This window comes from Rhinichthys klamathensis, unplaced genomic scaffold (genome assembly GCF_029890125.1).
Source record: "Rhinichthys klamathensis goyatoka isolate OS25496 unplaced genomic scaffold, OSU_Roscu_1.1 h1tg000036l_1, whole genome shotgun sequence".
Taxonomy (NCBI): Eukaryota; Metazoa; Chordata; class Actinopteri; order Cypriniformes; family Leuciscidae; genus Rhinichthys; species Rhinichthys klamathensis.
The window spans coordinates 5,337,089-5,358,286 of NW_026606584.1; the positions used below are offsets into that span (position 1 = coordinate 5,337,089).

At 40.1% G+C, this 21,198-nt stretch overlaps 1 protein-coding gene across 3 annotated transcripts in view; it reads left to right on the plus strand.

Annotated features, from left to right (window-relative positions):
• atad5b (ATPase family AAA domain containing 5b) overlaps nucleotides 1–21,198 on the plus strand; it is a 32,017-nt gene continuing 10,819 nt past the window's right edge. For all 3 annotated transcript variants that reach the window (XR_008806704.1, XM_056246173.1, XM_056246174.1), the window contains exons 1-11: nucleotides 1–954; nucleotides 7,772–7,928; nucleotides 8,438–8,834; nucleotides 10,740–10,828; nucleotides 10,939–11,084; nucleotides 11,198–11,351; nucleotides 11,458–11,625; nucleotides 11,860–12,011; nucleotides 12,165–12,258; nucleotides 12,328–12,392; nucleotides 12,573–12,758. Coding sequence is in view for 2 of the 3 variants with exons in the window: in XM_056246173.1 (XP_056102148.1) it covers nucleotides 199–954; nucleotides 7,772–7,928; nucleotides 8,438–8,834; nucleotides 10,740–10,828; nucleotides 10,939–11,084; nucleotides 11,198–11,351; nucleotides 11,458–11,625; nucleotides 11,860–12,011; nucleotides 12,165–12,258; nucleotides 12,328–12,392; nucleotides 12,573–12,758 (2,364 nt within the window). In the remaining variant the exon portion in view is untranslated. The remainder of the gene's footprint in view (nucleotides 955–7,771; nucleotides 7,929–8,437; nucleotides 8,835–10,739; nucleotides 10,829–10,938; nucleotides 11,085–11,197; nucleotides 11,352–11,457; nucleotides 11,626–11,859; nucleotides 12,012–12,164; nucleotides 12,259–12,327; nucleotides 12,393–12,572; nucleotides 12,759–21,198) is intronic.

Sequence of the window (21,198 nt, forward strand, 5' to 3'; positions counted from 1 at the left end):
CGAGAAATCTAACAATTCCGTGATTTTAGGCACAAAATGCGCACTGGAATCTTTGTAGAGCTATGACTTTTTATCCAAAGCAAGAAATGGGAACTGTTAGGCTAACTATGATATGAAGATACAACGGCTGACTGCTGCTTGTTGCAGTTAAAAGTGTTTACTGAATGCATTATATATCTATGATATATCTATGGCAACATGGAAACACCGTTCTTTCTACCTCAGCCTACTAGAACCAAGAACTCTTCCAGAAGTGTCTCCGACAGAAGGACTTTTCAATGCGGAGAACCCGGAGACGGAAAGCAAATGCAAAACCCAGGTGCACCCCAAACAAATAAAAACAGGCTGAAACGAACAAAAACACACAAAGGATTGGAACATTTTACTGACTGCGGAAACAGTCTAACCCACGTGACTGAGACCCCGGAGTCCAATGCATCTTGTGACGTTATTCTCATTAAAGGAAAACTATTTGCAGATGCTGCTATACCTGACGTCACTGGCGGTAAAGACCATTCAGTTTCTCTTCCTATATTACCAGATCTTCTCACAGAAAGCATAAGAAAAGAAGGACACCATTCTCAAACAGTGCAAAAAGTTTCTCCAATGCAAAACGAGGTATCTACAAAGAGGTCTCTAAAACGCAATAAACTGACATTAAAGAGGATGAGCAGCAACGTGGGTGTGCGGTTTGTCTCCATTCCTGCTGGTTCACGTGACATGAGCTTTAAGCCAGACATTGACCATTTTGCAGCTGATAAAGAGGTGTTGTCCAGATGTTTACGAATAAACACTAGTGAGGGGGACCGTTTGATGGATCAGCCAGAAGTTAACATTGGACAAATCCCAGAGAGCACAAAACATCATGAAAGTGGCCAAACCCTGACTCCCATCACGCCTCGGACTCAGCACATCTGTAGAGAAGCAACAAATGTCAAAATCCTCAGGGAAATGGTGGGTCTGCTGCTTCATGGTCTGCTTAAAGCTGTTTCACTGACATAAGAGTCTCTCTCTCTCTCTCTCTCTCTCTCTCTCTCTCTCAATTCAATTCAATTCAGAAAGCTTTATTGGCATGACAAAAAAATACATTTTGTATTGCCAAAGCATCAAAACAACATAGAAAATGATTTAGAACATTTAGTACACAAAATAATAATACTGATAGCATAAAACCATAATAATAAAATAAACAAAGATTAATAAATAAAATATAAAGGATTTAGAAAACATCTCTGTACAAAACAAAAACAAGCAAAAAACAAACGAACACTGAACTTGGAATTGAACATATACATGTGTGTAGGTCTTAGGCTGTGAGTGTGTGTGTGTGTGTGTGTACTGTGTAGGTCTAAGGCTGTGAGTGTGTGTGTGTTTATTGGATGTTTGCTGGTCTCTGGTCGTCCCTCAGGATATGGCAGGATGCTACAAATTTTGCAGCTATATATGAGCATTTGGCTTCTTCGCCAAGAATGAAACGGAGTTTTTGGGTTGGGTTACAGGTGTTAAAATGGGGAAATATTTGGTTAATTTTGGGGTAATAGTGGTCTCTGATGCGTTTATATTTTGGGCAGTCTGTGAGGAAGTGCAGCTCGGTCTCCGTCACTCCCAGGGTGCAGTGCGGGCAGAGTCTGTCCTCACGGGAGAGCCAGGTCTGTCTGCGCCGGCCCGTCTCTATGGCCAGGCTGTGCTCGCTGAGTCTGTACATCGTCAGGGTTCTCCTGAGTCTCACATCACTCACTGTGCTCAGGTAGTTCGCAACAGTGTACTCTCGATTTAGTGCCGAATAACATTCCAGTTTGTGTTGGTTTTTAATGGTGTTTGTCCAATGGGTGATGTACTTGTCTTGTTCTGTGGTGATAATTTGTGCGGGCCGAATGTGTGTGAGTGTGTGTGTGTGCTGAGGCGAGCTGATCTCTGCAGGAGAGAGCCCAGTCAGTCTCAGCACCCGCTGGCACAGGGGACTCCTCGCTACGCTCAGCTCTTGGTGTTGTAGGGCTTTGTAGTGGTATGTGTTGGGGTCGCTTGTTTTTAGGTGTTTCCAGAATTTGATGGCTCTTTTTTGGATGTTTAGAAGGAGAGGGTATTGGCCTAATTCTGCCCTGCATCCGTTGTTTGGTGTTTTCCTTTGGACTTTGAGAATTCGTTTACAGAAATCTAAATGTAGAGTTTCAATTGGATGTTTTTCCCAATTTAAAAAATCAAATTTGATAGAAGGACCCCACACTTCACTGCCATATAAAACAATTGGTTCAATTATTGATTTGAAAAGTTTGAGCCAAATTTGGATTGGGATGTCAATTTTGATTGATCTTTTTATGGCATAGAAAGCCCTTTGAGCTTTCTCTTTGAGTTCATTCACAGCCAAAGTAAAGTTGCCAGTTGGAGTTATTTTCAGGCCGAGGTAGGTGTATGTTTTTGTGCTCTCAATGGTTCTGTGTGATAGTGTGAATGTGTGTGTTGGTCCCTGAGATCTGGAGCGTTTCTGGAACATCATGACTCTAGTTTTCTGGAGGTTGACGGTCAGGGCCCAGGACTGACAGTAATCCTCCAGCAGATCCAGGCTGTCCTGAAGCCCCTCTTTAGTGGGCGACAGGAGGACCAGGTCGTCTGCGTAGAGAAGACACTTGATCTCGGTGTCGTGTAGAGTGAGACCTTGAAAGGGAGCATGTTCTAATATATCGGCTAATTGGTTGATGTAAATGTTGAAGAGGGTGGGGCTTAAACTGCAGCCCTGTCTCACTCCACGCCCCTGGGGGAAAAACTCGGTTCTTTGGTTTCCAATTTTAACAGCGCATTGGCTGGCTGTGTACATCGATTTGATCAAATCATAGAATTTCCCCCCTATTCCACTGTCGATAAGTTTTAGGTATAATCCTTTGTGCCAGATTGAATCAAATGCTTTCTTGAAATCAATGAAACAAGCAAAAATTTGTCCTTTGTTTTGATGTACATATTTGTCAATTAGTGTTTGTAATGTAAAAATGTGGTCGGATGTGCGACATTTTGGAAGAAAGCCAATTTGGCATTTACTCAAGGCATTGTGCTTCATAAGGAAGTCTGAAAGTCTGGAGTTTAAGACGCTGCAGAGGACCTTCCCCAGGTTACTGTTCACACAGATGCCTCGGTAGTTGTTGGGGTCTAATTTGTCTCCGTTCTTGTGGATGGGGCTGATGAGGCCCTTGTTCCAGATCTCAGGGAAGAACCCTACACACAGAACATCATTGAACAGTTTCAGCATGGCCAGTCTGAAGCTTCGGTCTGTGTGTTTCAGCATCTCGTTCAGGATGCTTTCGACACCACAGGCCTTCTTGGGCTCAAGGACTCCTAATTTTTCTTCCAATTCTTTCATTGTTATGGGGAAATCTAAAGGGTTTTGATTTTCTTTAATTGATCTTTCCAAATTGTCTAGTTTATTAATTATTTCATTTTGTTTATAATTTTGAATTTGAGTTGGGCTGTATAGTTCTTGGAAGTGGTTTTTCCACTTCTCCCCATCTTGGATTGCCAGAACTTCTCGATTTGGTTTGTATAACAATTTCCATTTATCCCAAAATTTGTGTGAGTTTATAGATTTTTCAATTTCTTCAAACTGGCTTTGCAGAAACTGTGCTTTTTTCCGCCGGAGTGTGGCTTTATATTGTTTTAATGCCTCACAATAAAGAAGGCGGAGGTCCGGATTATCTGGTTGTCTGTGTTTTTGGTTTGATAAATTTCTTAGGTTTTTTCTCAGAGCCTTACAGTCCAAATCAAACCATTTGTCTGTATCTAAATATTTTTTCTTTGGTTTAACAATTGACAAATTACTTTTTTTGTGCTGTTTTGTAGAATATGGTGTACAGATCTTGTACTTCCTGATTGATGCCGAATTGGTTTTTAGGGTATTCCTGTATTTGGAATGAATGTATGAGGGACTGTATTTCTGGAGATTCAATGGCAGTGCTGTAATTACTGGCACTGTTTTCAGTCCATTTGAAAGACATTAATTTGCTCATTTGATATGGAGTCTTAATTGGTTTGGGTGCTGTTTCAGATTGCTTTATATAGAGGATGATTTGGCTGTGGTCTGAGAAAGGTTTTAAGGGTTTGACTGTGAATGCTCTCAAAGAGGACAGGTCTAGATCTGTGATGGCATAGTCTACAGTGCTGTTACCAAGAGCTGAGCTGTAGGTGTATCGGCCGAGCGAGTCTCCTCGCAGTCTTCCGTTGACGATGTACAGAGCCAGTCCTCGGCAGAGCTGCAGGAGCTGCCGTCCGTGAGCGTTCACGGTTTCATCGCAGTTTTGCCTGCTAGGGTAAGAAGGGTACAGGTCGTTATTGCCAGTGATGAATCTGGTACCGTGCGATTCTAAAAAATCTAGTTCTTCTCCTGTTCTGGCGTTTAAATCACCCATAAGCAGCACATTTCCCTGGGCCTGGAAATGGCTGATTTCTCTCTCTATGTTTTGGAAAGTTTCCTCTTGGAAATACGGAGACTCGAGGGGAGGAATGTAAATTGCACAAAGGAAAACCGGCTTAGATGCTGATATCATTCCTTTTTGTATTTTTAGCCACAGGTGGTGCTGTTTTCTTTTGATTAATTCTATGGCCAGTTCAGATTTGATCCATATGATCATCCCTCCCGAGTCTCTCCCTTGTGTGACTGATGTGAGCTTTACTGATGGTAATATTATTTCTCTGTATCCTGAGGGACAGCCAGTGAACGCATCTCCTCTACACCAGGTTTCCTGTAGGACGATGACATCTAGGTCTTGAAGTTCTTTCATAAAATCTGAATTTCTACTTTTTAGGCCAAAGACTGAGGAGTTTAGACCTTGAATATTCCACGTAGAAAAACTAAGTGATTTCATCATAGAAAGTAATGTGTATGGTTTGTTTGCTATTTTGAGAAAAGAGAAATGATGCAAAATTACAATAGATTAATTTAAAACAATGAATGATGGAAGTAAAGTTATGTCAGGAACTCCAAAATATTAACAATTCCATATTAAATGTACATTAATACCACAGACTTAGTGGTGTGTGTTTTTTTTTTTTTTTTTTTTTTTTTTTACCACTGTCCACTGTGTGTTAGTAGGTGAGAGCAGATGATACTCAGCATGTGTTGTATGTCGTGGAGTTCAGTGTTGGCTCGGCCTGCTCCTCCGCTGACAGCTTGGGCGTAGCTCGGTCTGCCGGGCCGGGCCGGGCTCTGCTGTGGACGGGCTTCAGCTGCTGGAGCTGTGGGGCTGTTGTAGGACAGTCTGTAGGGGTCCTGTCTGGGTGCTGGTGCTCGGTGTGGTGCTCCGGGCGGGGCTCTGGGTGGTGCTCCGGGTGGTGCTCCGGGCGGGGCTCTGGGCGGGGCTCTGGGCGGGGCTCTAGATGAGCTGTGGGCTGGGGTGTAGTTTGCTGGAGTGTGTCTCGATGGGTTGACTGGGTTCGGGCTGGTTCTGCTCCACCTGGGGCTGGTCTGGTTGGTCCGGTTTAGAGTGACATCTTTGAGTCTCTTTGCGAGGATGTGTACCAGGTTCTTATAAAGGTGGACGTGGTCGTATAGACATTCAGTGTCCAGGTCTGGATGATGGGCCAAGTGGACGTTGGGCAGGAGGGCACAGTGTCTAGAGATGCTGGAATTAATTTTATTGATTGTGTTGGGATGGAAATCTCTCCTCTGGAGTAGAGTGGACAGGATGATTTTGGAGTTGGGGAAAGTTTGTCTAGCTTTTTCCACGACAGCTCTGAGGGAGTCAGACACTCGGTCCTGCTGGCTCCGCAGGTCGTTGGTGCCCGTGTGGATAATGATGTGGCTGGGCCGGCCTAGTTGGGACTCCGTCAGGAGCTCCAGGGCTTTGTCAGTGGTGGGACACCAGAATTTAACTGCTCTGTGTTGGGGGAAAAGTTTCTTTACATCGATGAATTTGCCGTTTGAATCGATGAGTAGAGCTATTTCAGGTTCCTCTGTGCTGGTTGGTGCTGGGCTGCTGTGAGACGAGGGCTGATGCTGCTGTGCTGGCAGGGGGCGCTGTGATGGCTGTGAGCGGTCTGGGTCGGGTCTCTCAGCGCTGACGGGTGGGTGTTGACTCCCTGTGTTCGGCGACTCTGGGGTGGAGGGCAGTGTTGGAGCTCTGTGGGTCTGCTCTGGTTCTGCTCTGGCCAGGAGGAGCTCTCTCAGCTGCTCTCTCAGGGCCTGGATCTCACCGCTCTGCTGCTCTCTCTCCTCCTGTATCTCTCTCAGCTGCTGCCTCATCTCTGCTGTGGACTGTTCTCTGTCCTCCAGCTGTAGTCTCAGTGCGGTCAGCTCACACTGATAGCTGTCCTTCTCTGTCTGCAGCTTTCTCGTCTGCTGTGTGAGGGCTGATAGTCTCTGTGTTAAGTGCTCGATGTTCTGCTGGAGTTCAGTATGAGCTGCACATGTGTCTGACTGCTGCTGTCTCAGCACAGTTTCTCTGAGCTGCACCATCTCCATCTCCAGCTTGGTGAAGTGCTCCTGTAGGAGAGGGATGGCTTTGAGCAGGGAGGGTGAGCTGTGCTCAACAGTTTCTGCAGGAGTGGATCTGAGATCTGATGTGCTGTTCGGTGGATTCTGCTCAGATGACAAGCTTTCAGATGGTACTGCTTTCTCATGTTTCACAAAATCACCTATTGTTCTGTAGTCCGCCTGGAATAATTTCAGGTCCCCCTGTACCATGACTGTGCCATTTTTATAGATGTTCACAGTTATTAATGTGCTGTCAGGGTCGTGTGGTTCTCTGATTTTGACTTTCCAGCCATTACAGATGCCTTCTTTCTTTACAGAGGGGTAATGGTGGATGATGGCTTTATGCCAGGCTCTGGGGTGATCAGAGAAGAAAATGAGGTTGCAGACTTCTCCTGTTTTGAACAGGTCTGCAAACAGAGTCTCAGGGTTGTTTGTCAGAAGTTTCTGCTTATAGGTTTTCCTTGCGGTGTCAGATTTCACCTCAGAGGGATACTGTATGGTGGTGAGGGGGGAGCTCATCTGCATATGGCAGTGGGCTGATTGCAGCTGCTGCTCTGATTGGCTGATTCTCTCTGCCTCAGTTGAATTGATACATTGAGGAATGCCAGAGTGTGGGCTAGCCATAGCTTTAGCTTTTTAGCATTTTTAGCTTATAAAAATATTAAAAGATCAATTTTATGCCCTTATATTTGGAAAAAATAAGCAAACAAGCCGAAAAAAAGATTTCCAGTGCAGTTTTAGTTGTACTCACTGCTTCTCCCTCTGTGAATCGGTGGTTCTTTTCCAGTTTTAAACTTTCCCTCCAATTTTCCAGCAGGCCTGTTGCTAGAAGTCTGATCTTCTGATCCTCTGCGTTGATTATTTGTGTTTAAAAATAAAAATGCTGTATTTTCTGGGTTCTTTTCATCAAAGTTCACGTCTGTATGTGGTATTCTTCTAGATTTTCGGTATATTTCTTTTCTCAAAATAGCAAACAAAGAAGAAAATCTAAGAGCTCATGGAGATCATGGCTTCTCAGCTTCTCAGCCTCACACTGTTCCCTCTCTCTCTCTCTCTCTCTCTCTCTCTCTCTCTCTCTCTCTCTCTCTCTCTCTCTCTCTCTCTCTCTCTCTCTCTCAAAAATACAGTTTGAATACTGTGTTGGAAAACGGGGTCTTCTAAAAGGTTTGACCACCGTGACATTTATCAGCAGAATTAAACCGTATTCGCAAAACAACAAATATTTATGTATGATTATGAAAATATCTGATTATAGTTGTTGATTATTTGGTGTAGTAGAACAATTTGCTCAGTCTTTGTGTTTATTTTTGTTCTCAGGTGTCTGGCTGGAGAAATGAATTTCCCAATGAAATCAGCAGTGAGTTTCTGGAAGAGATTCAGATACTCAATTTGCAGTTTCCCATCCACAGGTTTCTCACTCTTCTCCTGAGGAAGAGAACTGAACATGAGGAGGACTCGGAGAGTTCTGCTTTGGGTAGGAAAACAGACGGTTTTTACCAACAAATAGATGTTCGCAACCAACCTCTCAATATTTTAAAGAGGAAGCAACAGAAAGATCTTTGTTGTGTTTACAGAGGGTTTAAAACATTTACACACCACTATTATTTATAATTACTACTTTTTGAGATGTAAGAAATGAATCCTTTTAAATTCATGCCAGATCTTTTTCCACGTTTAATGTATTGAAAACGACAAAATTCATGTAACAAATAAATATAAACTTTTGAGGGGGGAATAAAAAGTAAAGACTTAAAATATCCTGGTTGCACAATTAAATTAAATTAAATACTTGGTTAAAACACCTTTTGCTTTTAATACAGCTGCCATAAGAGTATATCAACTCAATTTGTCCCACTCTTCCTTGCAAAAGAGCCTCAGATTGATCATATTGCAGGGTTTTTGCAAAGTGTTTTGTGACAGGTTTTTGTTTTTTTACTTTTATTGATCCAAGTTTTTCAATGTTGTATTGCCATACATTTTCAGACGCAGAAAAAACTGACGATTCCAAGCATCCTTCAGCTTCCTCTGTCCAGAGAAAGAGAAAACGAGAGGTTCAAGAACAGACGTGTGACAGGACATACAAAAGTCACAGGACAAACAAAGGCAGTATTTCTGCTGCTAAGTTGGATTTTCAGCAATTTTCAGATAGTTTGACGAACTCTCACACAAAATGCAGAAACCGACTTAGCCGAACAAAACGCAGACAGCAGCAAACTGCATTCTGTGCTGTTGTCACTGAACCAATGCAGAATGAGTCTGTTTATCAGGACCCGTGGCCCAGTTGTCTACAACGGCAGGATGCCCTCTGGACAGATAAATATAACCCTCAACAGTCTAGCGAAGTCATTGGCAACTCTGCATCAGTACGGCAACTACACAGGTGAAATGTCACTGTATTCATTTTAGACGGTAGCCTAGTTGTTAACCCAAAAATATGTTGTGATTTGTCTCAAGATTTTTTTTCATGGACCACAAAAGGAGCAGAATGTCCAAGCTACTTTTTTTCGATACAAAAAATACACTCCAGGTATCAAGTTCAACAAAAGTAAAAGTACTGTTAAATTAGTCAAGTCAAGTCTCCTTCATTTATATAGCACTTTTAACAATATAGATTGATTCAAAGCAGCTTTACAGTGATAATAGGAAGTTAAAGTAACATAGATTGTTTTGGCTTTCTAGAATAAAGTTATTGTCCAGCTAGAGTTAGTTTTTGATTGATTCACTTCTGTTGCAAAGATCGTTAGTTATTAACTTAGGGGCCGCTTACACGACACTGTTTAAACTGAAAACAGAAAACTTTTAATGTGTTCTGGCCGTTCATTTGCACGACAACAGTGTTTGGTGGCTCGAGAACGCAAACTTTGAAATGGGTTCCAAGGTGCAAGTTTTGAAAACTTTTGAAAATTGTTATCCTCTTCATGTAAACTTCAAAAACATGAATCTGTGAAAACGGCGACGGTGTGCACATGCCTATCACGTGTTTAGTCCATAGGTATGCGCGTTTTAATATATATGTGTGCAGGCGTGTAGTCCTTCTTTACAAATTGACCTCACCAAATCACTTAAATTAGTCCATACAACTTGTGTGCTATGTCACAGGTAACTCTGCTAAGTCTGATAGCTTTGTATGTAGAAAATCTACATTTTTGTAATTCATTGAAATTGTCCTGTTAAAACCTGTTGTGTTTATGATGCATTTGGTAACACTTTAAAATAAGAATAAAATAAAAATTTGCTCATTCATGAACAAACAATAAAAATATATTCTTATAGAATGTATTAACCTTTATTAATTAAAAAAAATCTTCATGTTCATTTTAGTCTACAGTGCATTAATTAGTATAAAAAGATACAACTTTTGATCTTAAAATTGTTGTATTGGTAAATGTTGAAATGATCATTATGATAAATGATAGAAGTATTGCACATTGTTAGTTCATGATAACTAATGTAGTTGTTAACTAATTTTAACAAGTTAAACCTTATTGTAAAGTGTTACAGAACATATGCATGTAGTTTCATATAGTTTGCATACAGCTGAAGCATAGCACACAATGCTATAGAAGAAGGTCGAGCAGTAGAAAAAATTACACTTAACTGGTTTTCCTGTGTTGAATGCGGCAGGTTTGAATGTGCAGAAGTATGAATGAGATTTGTGAGCTAGGGTGAAAAAATACTTTTTAATGAAGAAAAAGAAAAAAGATAACAAAATGCAAGTTTTTGGGTGAACTATTCCTTTCACAATTAGGGTGTATTACCCAAAAGGCACATTTATAAAGGGATGACCTGTGAATCAGAGGGCCTCAGCAAATAATAAAAAAAATGTAGAAATTGTTCCTATTTTATTTTATTTTTTATTATCAAGTAAATTGCAAATAACTGGAATAATCATGTAAATTCATTAAAATTTTTAAAATAAAAATAGTGGGAACCCTGAAGAACATTCTGCTTTTTAAACTTTTGGAATTTAGAAATGTTATTATTATATTTTTATTTAACTAAAATATCTACTTATTTTATTCTCTGAAAACTCATTTAGCCTTAAAAATTATTACCGGACGAAATGTATTAGCCTACATGGGGCTGGGGGAATTTGTATATTGTTGTGGGCAATAATGAAGTCAAAAAGGTTGAGAACCACTGTTCTAGCGGAACTTGTCACTAACAATAGAAACGTCTGATAAGTATTTTACTACTCACAATAATAATGGTGTTAATGATTAATATACAAGACACTACTGACAAACAGAACTGCATTTACATTTGTTCATTCTTATAATGACAGCTGGTTAAAAGAATGGAAAATAAGAGCAGACATTGAGGAGAGGAGAAGACGACAAGAAGAAAGGAGGATGAAAAAAGAAAACAGTAATGGTATGTAATTGCCAGAGAACCTGCAGTTATTGCAACAGAATATATATTATATTTGTCAAGCCTGTATTTTTCTGTAACAGAAATATGTGTAAAAACTTCTATTCCAATAGAGTCGTGGGACTGTGGTGATTTTGAGGGTGATACTGTATTCATAGACCATGAGAAGGAGCTGTGCAACACAGTGCTCATGATCGGTCCATCAGGAGTGGGCAAAACGGCTGCTGTTTATGCCTGTGCACAGGAGCTGGGATTCAAGGTCTCTGTGCAATATGTTTTCATTTTATCAGTGCATTCATCACAATAAGCATAATCCTGACTGTCTGTTAAACCAGCCATAATGACGCCTTCCTCTGTTCCATGGTCACACAGGTGTTTGAGGTGAATAGCTCAGTCCTGCGCTGTGGTCGTCTCATTCTATCACAGCTGACAGAAGCGACTCAGTCTCATCAGGTGGACATACAGAGAATTAAAACCCTCAAACCTGAAATCATTAACCAAAGCAAAATAAATCCTGCTCCACCTTGTGAGTGAACGTTTTAGTTCATACAGTATTAACTGATGAACCAAGAATTCATACTGTACTATGAACTAAAACGTTAACATTGACTACATCTCCCCTTTTTCCACAGGCGATGAAGCCAATAGAAAGGTTACTTCATCTAAGGAGACTTCAAGTTCTCCTAGTGTTTCCTGTCTAAGCGGTAAACCACAACCATTAAAACTCACTCACTTCTTTAAGTTGAGTAGCAAAAGATCTGTAGGTAAAACATCTGATGGACCTGAACGCTGTATTCATGGTAAGTGTACTAGACTAATTTAGTTTTAACTAATTTATTTTTGTTTTATAAGCACTTGAAAAATAGGCCTGTTTCACTAAAGCATTTAATAGATGTATATGCTTTGTCTGGGTAAAATAAGTAAGCAATGTATTGTATAAGACATTGTATAATGTCTGAAGAATAATAAGCATGCACTAGATAAACAATTGTCATTATTATTTTGATTATTCATTACAAATCTGATTACAACAGCTGTCGATCTGAAACCGGGTAGACTTCAAAGTAAAAGGTCTGGTTTTAAGGACAAGAGACAAGGAGATAAGGAGTTGGCATGTACTTCTAAAGATTCTACATCAGTTGGGCAGAGTCAATCAATCCCCATGTCACTCATTCTATTTGAGGAGGTAGAGTGAAATTGTATCTATGCTGTGCAGACTGAGTATGAAAGCATCATCAATGTTTTTAAATTAATTGTTTATTAGAATAGGAATAGAACTCCTTTCTATTTGTTCACACTTTTTTTAAGTATGCTTCCAATGTTAAATGTGTCCACCCAGGTTGATGTCATTTTTCCTGAAGATGTTGGATTTCTTGCAGCTATTAGGACTTTCATGAGCAAAACCAAAAGACCCATAATTCTGACAACCAACGGTGAGCAACAGTTTAAAGCATAAGATGCAGTTAAGCATATTTGTTTTTTAAAATGTTGCTTCCTTACAGACCCATTTTTTGGTAGAAGACTTAAGGGGCATTTTGATGAAATCCATTTCCAAACTCCTTCATTGGTGAGAAAAACCAACATATTTAAAATCACAGACATTGTAAATTACTGTTCACCTTTTTTACTGTCACAATAGCAAATTTTGATGCAATTGTTTTGATGATCTCTTATATGGCATTATTATTACTTTCGATTAATTGCATAATTATTTGAAGTAAAATGGTATGTATAATTTTGAACTCAGCAAACCATCAGGAGCTATCTGCAGTGCCTGTGTGTGGTGGAGAACATGAGGACTGATCCAGAAGACATGGCTTTTCTGTTGTGTCAGAATAAGGGGGATATCAGACGGAGTATTCTCCAGCTTCAGCTCTGGGTCTGTAGTGGTGGAGGGAGAACAGAACTACAAATTCTCAAGAATACACTCAAAGTAAGAAAGATTGACATTTATTTATCAAAACCTTTACTACTTTTCTACTTATTTTTCTCATAAATAACATTGTCTCTCCACCATCACCTACTGTCTACATTTTTTCAGTTGATGAGTGCAACAGTTTACTCTCTTTTTTGTGGGTAAGATAAATAATATTTGAGAGCATTATTCCTCAATCCTCCTCCTTCCTCTCAAATACCTTGTATCTTTAGACCAATAACCCTGGAGAATGTTTCTCCGATGACATTAGAAGATCTCACTAAACAGCCTCTAGTCCTCTGGATGTGGTACCCACTGCTTTATTTAAAAATGTAATTTCAAATTCCATCCCTGCCCCAAAATTATAAACATATTTTTAAATTACCTGCCCATCTGCATTCTACTGAAATTGCTCTTCTTAGAGTTTTTAATGATTTGTTAATGCAAAGTGATGCAGGTCAATGCTCTGTACTGGTTCTTTTAGATTTTACTGCTGCTTTTGATACTGTTGATCACTGCATAGTAACTCTAGGCTCAGAAAGTGTGTTGGTATCTCTGGAACAGCCTTGAAGTGGTTATTGTAATATTTATCAGATGAAAAATTAAAATCTATATAAATCAAATATAAATTTCTAACATTATTAAAGATAAGTAAACAATCTGTAACAAATAAATTCAGTATTCACGTAGCCTGTAACCACAGTTCTTCCTTGAAGATGATGGTTCACCACTATCTTTCCATGTTTTAAAGGGGTCATGAAGTGCATTTTTTTATTTTTTTTTATAATGTTTTGACCCCTTCTTCCAATCACTCAGTTTGAATGCGTGCCACATTCCAGGCTTGAAGAAAAGCCCACTGCTATGATTGGGTAACAGTTTTACATGTTTGGCGCGTGTTGCTTTTTTGACAGAGTAGGTCATCCGATAAATCTGAAGGATTTTAGGGAGATTACGGTGAACTTGTAGAGCCTTTGGTTATCAACACAACAATAACACAGTTGCAATAAGATTAATTTATTAAGCAAAAAGATACAAGAGTAAATTACCACACTTACTAGATACTACTAAAAGGAATGACTTAACTACTAAGATATTAAAGAATCCATAATCAAAACAGAAAATACGAACTACTAGTCAAGTCAAGTCATCTTCATTTATATAGCGCTTTTAACAATGAATTGTTTCAAAGCAGCTTTACAGAGATAAACATATAATTTAAGGTAACAGATTGTTTTGGCGTTATAGCGGTTCTTGAATAATGTTACTTCCAGCTAAAGTTAACTTTGATTGATTCACCTCCGTCGAAATGATCAGACTTTAAACGCGAACCTGTGATTAACGCTGACGGCGTTCACATGCTCATTCAGAATTCTATAGTTATGTGCTTTTTAAAATATGTGCGCAGGTTTGTAATTCATACAACCCAGCCTAAACAAACTACTTTTCTTGCCTATAAATTTTGATACAGAATTTTGTTTAATTTTATCACTTCGGGGTACGCGAGCCGGAATTCACAGCGCTTTATCTGTAGAGTGGGAAAGGGATCCTCCATAGGGAGAGGATAGTGGATACTTCAGCACTGCATTGTCATCGGGTCCAGGCGAATCTCCTTCGTCAGATCTGGACACGGCCTGGATCCGGCAGGCTGCAGGAAAACCTCGGGATAAACAAAGACACTAATATTAGCGTAGATGCCATTCTTCTTATGATGTAGCGAGTACATCAAGATTTAAGGGAAGTGTTCCCAGTACTACATAAACAAACATGAATGGCATGAATGCCAAGCAGACGAATAACAGATTGGACAAAGCAATGAATGGGTATGGGTAATAAGCAGGGTTATGGGGAAGTCTATTGTGGTTTCTCTAGAAGATTGTATGAATAGTATATAGGCATTTACTATGAATACAGGTAACATTTCTAACCTGTCTATCTGTTATAAGCTGGCCCTAGATAAGCAGTCTTTACACAACAGCAATGTCATCTATAAACCACAACCTAATGCCAAGGCCTTTGTAAAGAGGCACAGTTCCCTGGATGAACAAGGAGGTGTATACAGTGGTTAAAGTGGGATTTGGCAGGTGGGGGAACCCTCAAATTTTGTGTAGGTGCAACAGGGGAAAATGGCTCCCCGTGGGACAACATATTGAGTATCGTGGTATAGCAATACTTTTTGGTATAATTATCATCCACAGCCCCACCCACAGACATGTGCATTAAAATGTGAGGTATTTAGGGGGGTTCAGGGGCATGCTGCCCCGAGAAAATTTTGATTTCTCTGACCTACATATGTGCAATTTAAGACTTTTGAAGGCCCAAAAAATGGATAATAAATAGCTTTAAAACCATGTCAGTGAGTGGGCATTAGATTATTTTGTCAATACCTTCTCTCTCCTCGTCTACATCTTTCTTTTTCTCTCAGTCTCCTTATCCTGGCCTATTTCTTCCCCTCCTAAAGCTGAACTTTGACTGATAGTCTTTTCATTTTCGTCTCAGTGAAGAAAGTAAACATAGGCTTGATATTTATATGTTTTATGAATCATTGTCTTAAACAAGTTAATTTACTCGGCTACCAGGTCAGTATTGCCAATAGGAACCTTCTACAAGCTTTGGAATTTGAAAAGTAATTTTAAATAATACAAATTATAGGCTACGTTTAACGCAGTTGGTGCAATTGGCAGACGTTCCCTTAGGCATCATGCGCTGTGGAAACGCGTCAAAGCATTCTCAGGTATAAATATGCAGCATTAATGCACGTAGGTGATTTTGAACGAATATTTCATGTCGATATACAATGGTTACATAATGTTCAAACAAATCCTGCTATTGATATCTTTGTAAGACCCTATAGAACAGTGGCTAGGGAAAACAAATGTCAGGCGAAATATCGAACCTAAAACTAACTTTACCGCGCTCAACCACCGTGAGTGCATTTCACACATTTGTAATCACTCGCATTCAGCGGGGAGGAAGGGAGGTTGGTCGGTCGGTCGGCCCAGCTCGGGCCAGCGAGATTCGTCGAGATTAATGAATCTATTTATTTATTTATTTATCTGAGGTGCCGGAACACAGTTCCGGACCGTTCCGGCCCACTTTAACCCCTGGGTGTATAGGACATGTTCCTTTCAATTTTCAGTGTGTAGAGATTGTCTTTCTTTTGGGGCCTTTCTTTGTTCTGCCACTTGACGAGGTCAACTAGCCAAAACAAGTTTAATGGCCTTGAGAGAATCCATGGGCATTCACACCTTGGTCTCAGGGATGAAGGACTGGAGTGAACAAAGGGCAATTGGTGACAGGATTAGTCTGTGATCAATGGAATGCTGGTGTACTCATTCTGGCCCTTCACAGATGGAAATCCTGGCTCAGATGGTCATTTGTTTGTGGTATTTCTATGTTGAAGATCCTATCAAACTTTTGTCTTTTCATCACAGCAGATGAAAGGGGCTCCTGTTGTGGAGTGGGGAGCTGTGGTGTCATCTGGTCTGCTGTTCACTACATTCCCCTCTACCCTGGCAGATCGAGCCTGCGGTCGTTGATCTGACAGGTGTACTGAGGTGGAACAGTTAGGAAAACAACATGCCGCACAACATGCAAAACCATTGGGATTTCGGTAAACTCTATTACCATGGCTAATATAAGACAGACTTAGTGGCTATAAAGTTTAATTGCACCTATGACAGGTTTGACAGGAAATATTAGAGAAATTAGATTATTAAGGAAAATGATCAACTTAAAACTAGCCTCTGAAGTGGGAGACTCTAAGGGACAGGATAGCAATGCTAGTTGAGGACGTGCTGACTAGTCTAAGTAGTCTATGTTGCATGGTGTGACAGGGAAGCTGGGGAGTTGCCTACATGTGTTAGCCTATTTTGCCCTAACAGGTTTGCCTGAAGCGTGTGCACCTGCCAGTAAAGTACCCCCATCAGAGGGACGATGGTAATCCAGGCACTGAGAATCAAGATGAGCAATATGGTGTCACTGATGTTCCACCCCCAAGTTAGTGCCGCTGTCTTCGAGTTTGATTCAATAGGCAAAGCATGGAGACTATGAAGTTGGTGACTGAGTTCTGTTAATTTAGGTCCTTCAGACATAATTTGGTCTTGAAGGAGTCTATCTTCTTCAAGAGTTTGTCCATTAAAGGCCTTAACTATTTCAATTTCTACATCATATCTCTCATTATCCAGGTGGTACAGGGCTAGGTGGTCAATATGGAAGATTGCTCCTTCCGGGATTTGGATTAGCATGGTCTGGTTTGGCAAGTGTGTCGGAGTAGTTGAATAATAGCGGTCATATTATCATTGCTTCGCCCACTGGTGTGTTGACCAGCCACTTGTTCTCTACCCTTTAAATTTTTGTGATAGTTACATATTTCCTATGTGTTATGACAGCCTTGCATTTGTTGTTGGGGCTTATATTTGCTTTATGCCGCGCAGGCCTTCAGTGGGGCCCCATATAAAAGGCTTACTCGGGCACAACCAGTGAATGTCCTTGACAGCAGTACACATCTGTAAATTTGGTATCAAATACATATCAGGATTTTCATCCTGGTAAGCAATTAGCGACGGTGTTTACAATTTTTACTTTAGTCCAAAATCCAATATTTATTACTGATTTTAGCATCAAAAATGGGAAGGATTAACAGGAAACCAATTTCACTACCTTCTGGGTCTACATGGATTGGTATGGCACTACTTGGACTATAGGCCAAGTATACTTGTCGCGTTTGGGTGGTTCCCTGTGTAGCCCGTCTCAAGATACTCTCTACCAGTTCCAAGGGTACTAAGTAAGGAGGGATTCTGTTCTCTGCTATTTTTTCCACAGCAGAACTTACTTCTCTAAGCAAATCTTCCATCAATGTGTGGACCATTTGTACATGAGCATAGTCATGTTGTATGACATCTAACCCTGACATCTTGCCCACACTGTAGATGGTATAGTTCAGGAGGGCTGTATGCTGATTCACTGCAAGAATTGTACCCTCAAGTGTCATGCCCAAATTTTGTAGCTGCCTCTGCTGAAGATCTAGTTTATTTTTTATCTCGGGCATTTCTTTTTTTAGTCCTTCTACATGCTTTCTCAATGTTGAGATGCTAATGGCATTAACTGGTGAGGTACCAATAGAAAGGAGTAAACCGAGGGCTGATGTTGCTGATGTTAGTTTTTGCAACTGACTAAGCATATGAATTGTGTCCAGCTGGGCATGCTCAGTGGTGCTTTGTGTCCATTGTGCTGCCCTCCCTGACATTACCCTTGCAGTGCTGATATGTTTCTTGTACACATCATAAGGGTCAAGCCGAACAAAGATTCTTTGCACTTGACAGTCAGTTACTAAAATTCCAGGGGCATCCTGAAGTACGATGCCAGTAGGAGGGCCAGGTTCCACAATTCTCTGTGGCTGGGCTGCATTGAGTGCGAAGATCATTACAGCCAGGTACAGAGGATTCATTCTGTAATTGGATATATACACAAAGGGTATGTCACTTCACTACTGAAAATGGGGAGTAAGGATAAACAATACTATGACTAGCCACATCAATTAATCACAGATCAGGCCTCAATATCACTGCTGTCAAACGATAAATCGTATCTAACATAAAAGTTTGTGTTTAGATAATATATGTGTTTATATTTTTATATATATATATATATATATATATATGAAGAGTTCAGATGCAAAAGCCTCTAAGTGCTATTTGAAATTTTCTTCTAGAATGATCATTTTTATCAAGCTTGTATATTTAAGTTCAGTAATTTCACTTAAATGGCAATGAAGATTACCTATTAATTGTCATTTAAGTGAAATTACTGAACTTAAATATACAAGCTTGATAAAAATTATCATTCTAGAAGAAAAATTCAAATGGCACTTAGAGGCTTTTGCATCTGAACTCTTAATATATACACTGAACAAAATTATAAACGCTTATAACCCAATAAAACCCAATAAAAATTATAAAAATTTGCCCCCATTTTTCATGAGCTGAACTCAAAGATCTAAGACTTTTTCTATGTACACAAAAGGCCTATTTCTCTCAAATATTGTTCACAAATCTGTCTAAATCTGTGTTAGGGAGCACTTTAGGGAGCACGATACGGGCACGTCTTTCTGTGCGTCGTGTGTCAGGACATTCACAGACAGCGCGTTCTCTTTGTCTTGTGGGCTTGAATGGTTTAAAAGCATTTGCATGAATAAGAGTGTGATCATATAATGTAACGCTAGTCAAAGTATGATATAAATACGTATATATACTGTATATATATATATATATATATATATATATATATATATATAGGTCCTTCTCAAAAAATTAGCATATTGTGATTAAGTTCATTATTTTCCATAATCTAATGATAAAAATTCAACTTTCATATATTTTAGATTCATTGCACACCAACTGAAATATTTCAGGTCTTTTATTGTTTTAATACTGATGATTTTGGCATACAGCTCATGAAAACCCAAAATTCCTATCTCAAAAAATTAGCATATCATGAAAAGGGTCTCTAAACGAGCTATTAACCTAATCATCTGAATCAACTAATTAACTCTAAACACCTGCAAAAGATTCCTGAGGCTTTTAAAAACTCCCAGCCTGTTTCATTACTCAAAACTGCAATCATGGGTAAGACTGCCGACCTGCCTGCTGTCCAGAAGGCCATCATTGACACCCTCAAGCAAGAGGGTAAGACAGAAAGAAATTTCTGAACAAATAGGCTGTTCCCAGAGTGCTGTATCAAGGCACCTCAGTGGGAAGTCTGTGGGAAGGAAAAAGTGTGGCAAAAAACGCTGCACAACGAGAAGAGGTGACCGGACCCTGAGGAAGATTGTGGAGAAGGACCGATTCCAGACCTTGGGGGACCTGCGGAAGCAGTGGACTGAGTCTGGAGTAGAAACATCCAGAGCCACCGTGCACAGGCGTGTGCAGGAAATGGTCTACAGGTGCCGCATTCCCCAGGTCAAGCCACTTTTGAACCAGAAACAGCGGCAGAAGCGCCTGACCTGGGCTACAGAGAAGCAGCACTGGACTGTTGCTCAGTTTTGCATGTCATTCGGAAATCAAGGTGCCAGAGTCTGGAGGAAGACTGGGGAGAAGGAAATGCCAAAATGCCTGAAGTCCAGTGTCAAGTACCCACAGTCAGTGATGGTCTGGGGTGCCATGTCAGCTGCTGGTGTTGGTGCACTGTGTTTTATCAAGGGCAGGGTCAATGCAGCTAGCTATCAGGAGATTTTGGAGCACTTCATGCTTCCATCTGCTGAAAAGCTTTATGGAGATGAAGATTTCATTTTTCAGCACGACTTGGCACCTGCTCACAGTGCCAAAACCACTGGTAAATGGTTTACTGACCATGGTATTACTGTGCTCAATTGGCCTGCCAGCTCTCCTGACCTGAACCCCATAGAGAATCTGTGGGATATTGTGAAGAGAAAGTTGAGAGACGCAAGACCCAACACTCTGGATGAGCTTAAGGCCGCTATCGAAGCATCCTGGGCCTCCATAACACCTCAGCAGTGCCACAGGCTGATTGCCTCCATGCCACGCCGCATTGAAGCAGTCATTTCTGCAAAAGGATTCCCGACCAAGTATTGACTATTGAGTGCATAACTGAACATAATTATTTGAAGGTTGACTTTTTTTTTTTGTATTAAAAACACTTCTTTTATTGGTCGGATGAAACATGCTAATTTTTTGAGACAGGAATTTTGGGTTTTCATGAGCTGTATGCCAAAATCATCAGTATTAAAACAATAAAAGACCTGAAATATTTCAGTTGGTGTGCAATGAATCTAAAATATATGAAAGTTTAATTTTTATCATTACATTATGGAAAATAATGAACTTTATCACAATATGCTAATTTTTTGAGAAGGACCTGTGTGTATATATATATATATATATATATATATATAATACATTTATTTTATATAGCGCCTTTCAGAATACTCAAGGTCACTTTACAATAAAGTACAAATAAACCTGGCATAGAAACATGGCATAGAAACATGGCATAGAAACATGACATAGAAACAAGACATAGAAGACCATGGAGTGCTTTGAATGTGATAAGGAGTGTCTTGTATTTAATACGAAAACGTACCGGTAGCCAATGAAGTCTGCGTAAAATCGGAGTAATGTGGGAAGATTTCTTTGTGTATGTAAGGACCCTAGCTGCGGAGTTCTGAATATATTGGATTTTATTTATAGATGAGTTGGGTAAGCCATAGAAAAGAGAATTGCAGTAATCAAGCCGTGATGTGATGAAAGCATGAACCAAGGTTTCAGCATCTCTGATATTTAGAAATGGACGTTAGCGTGCGATATTACGAAGGTGAAAGAAGGCAGACTTAGTGAGAGAGGAAATGTGTGGAAGGAAGGAAAGAGAGGAATCAAAGATTATACCAAGGTTTTTGACAGTGGTGGAAGGTTGAACTGAAACTCCAGCAATATTATCATTGTCA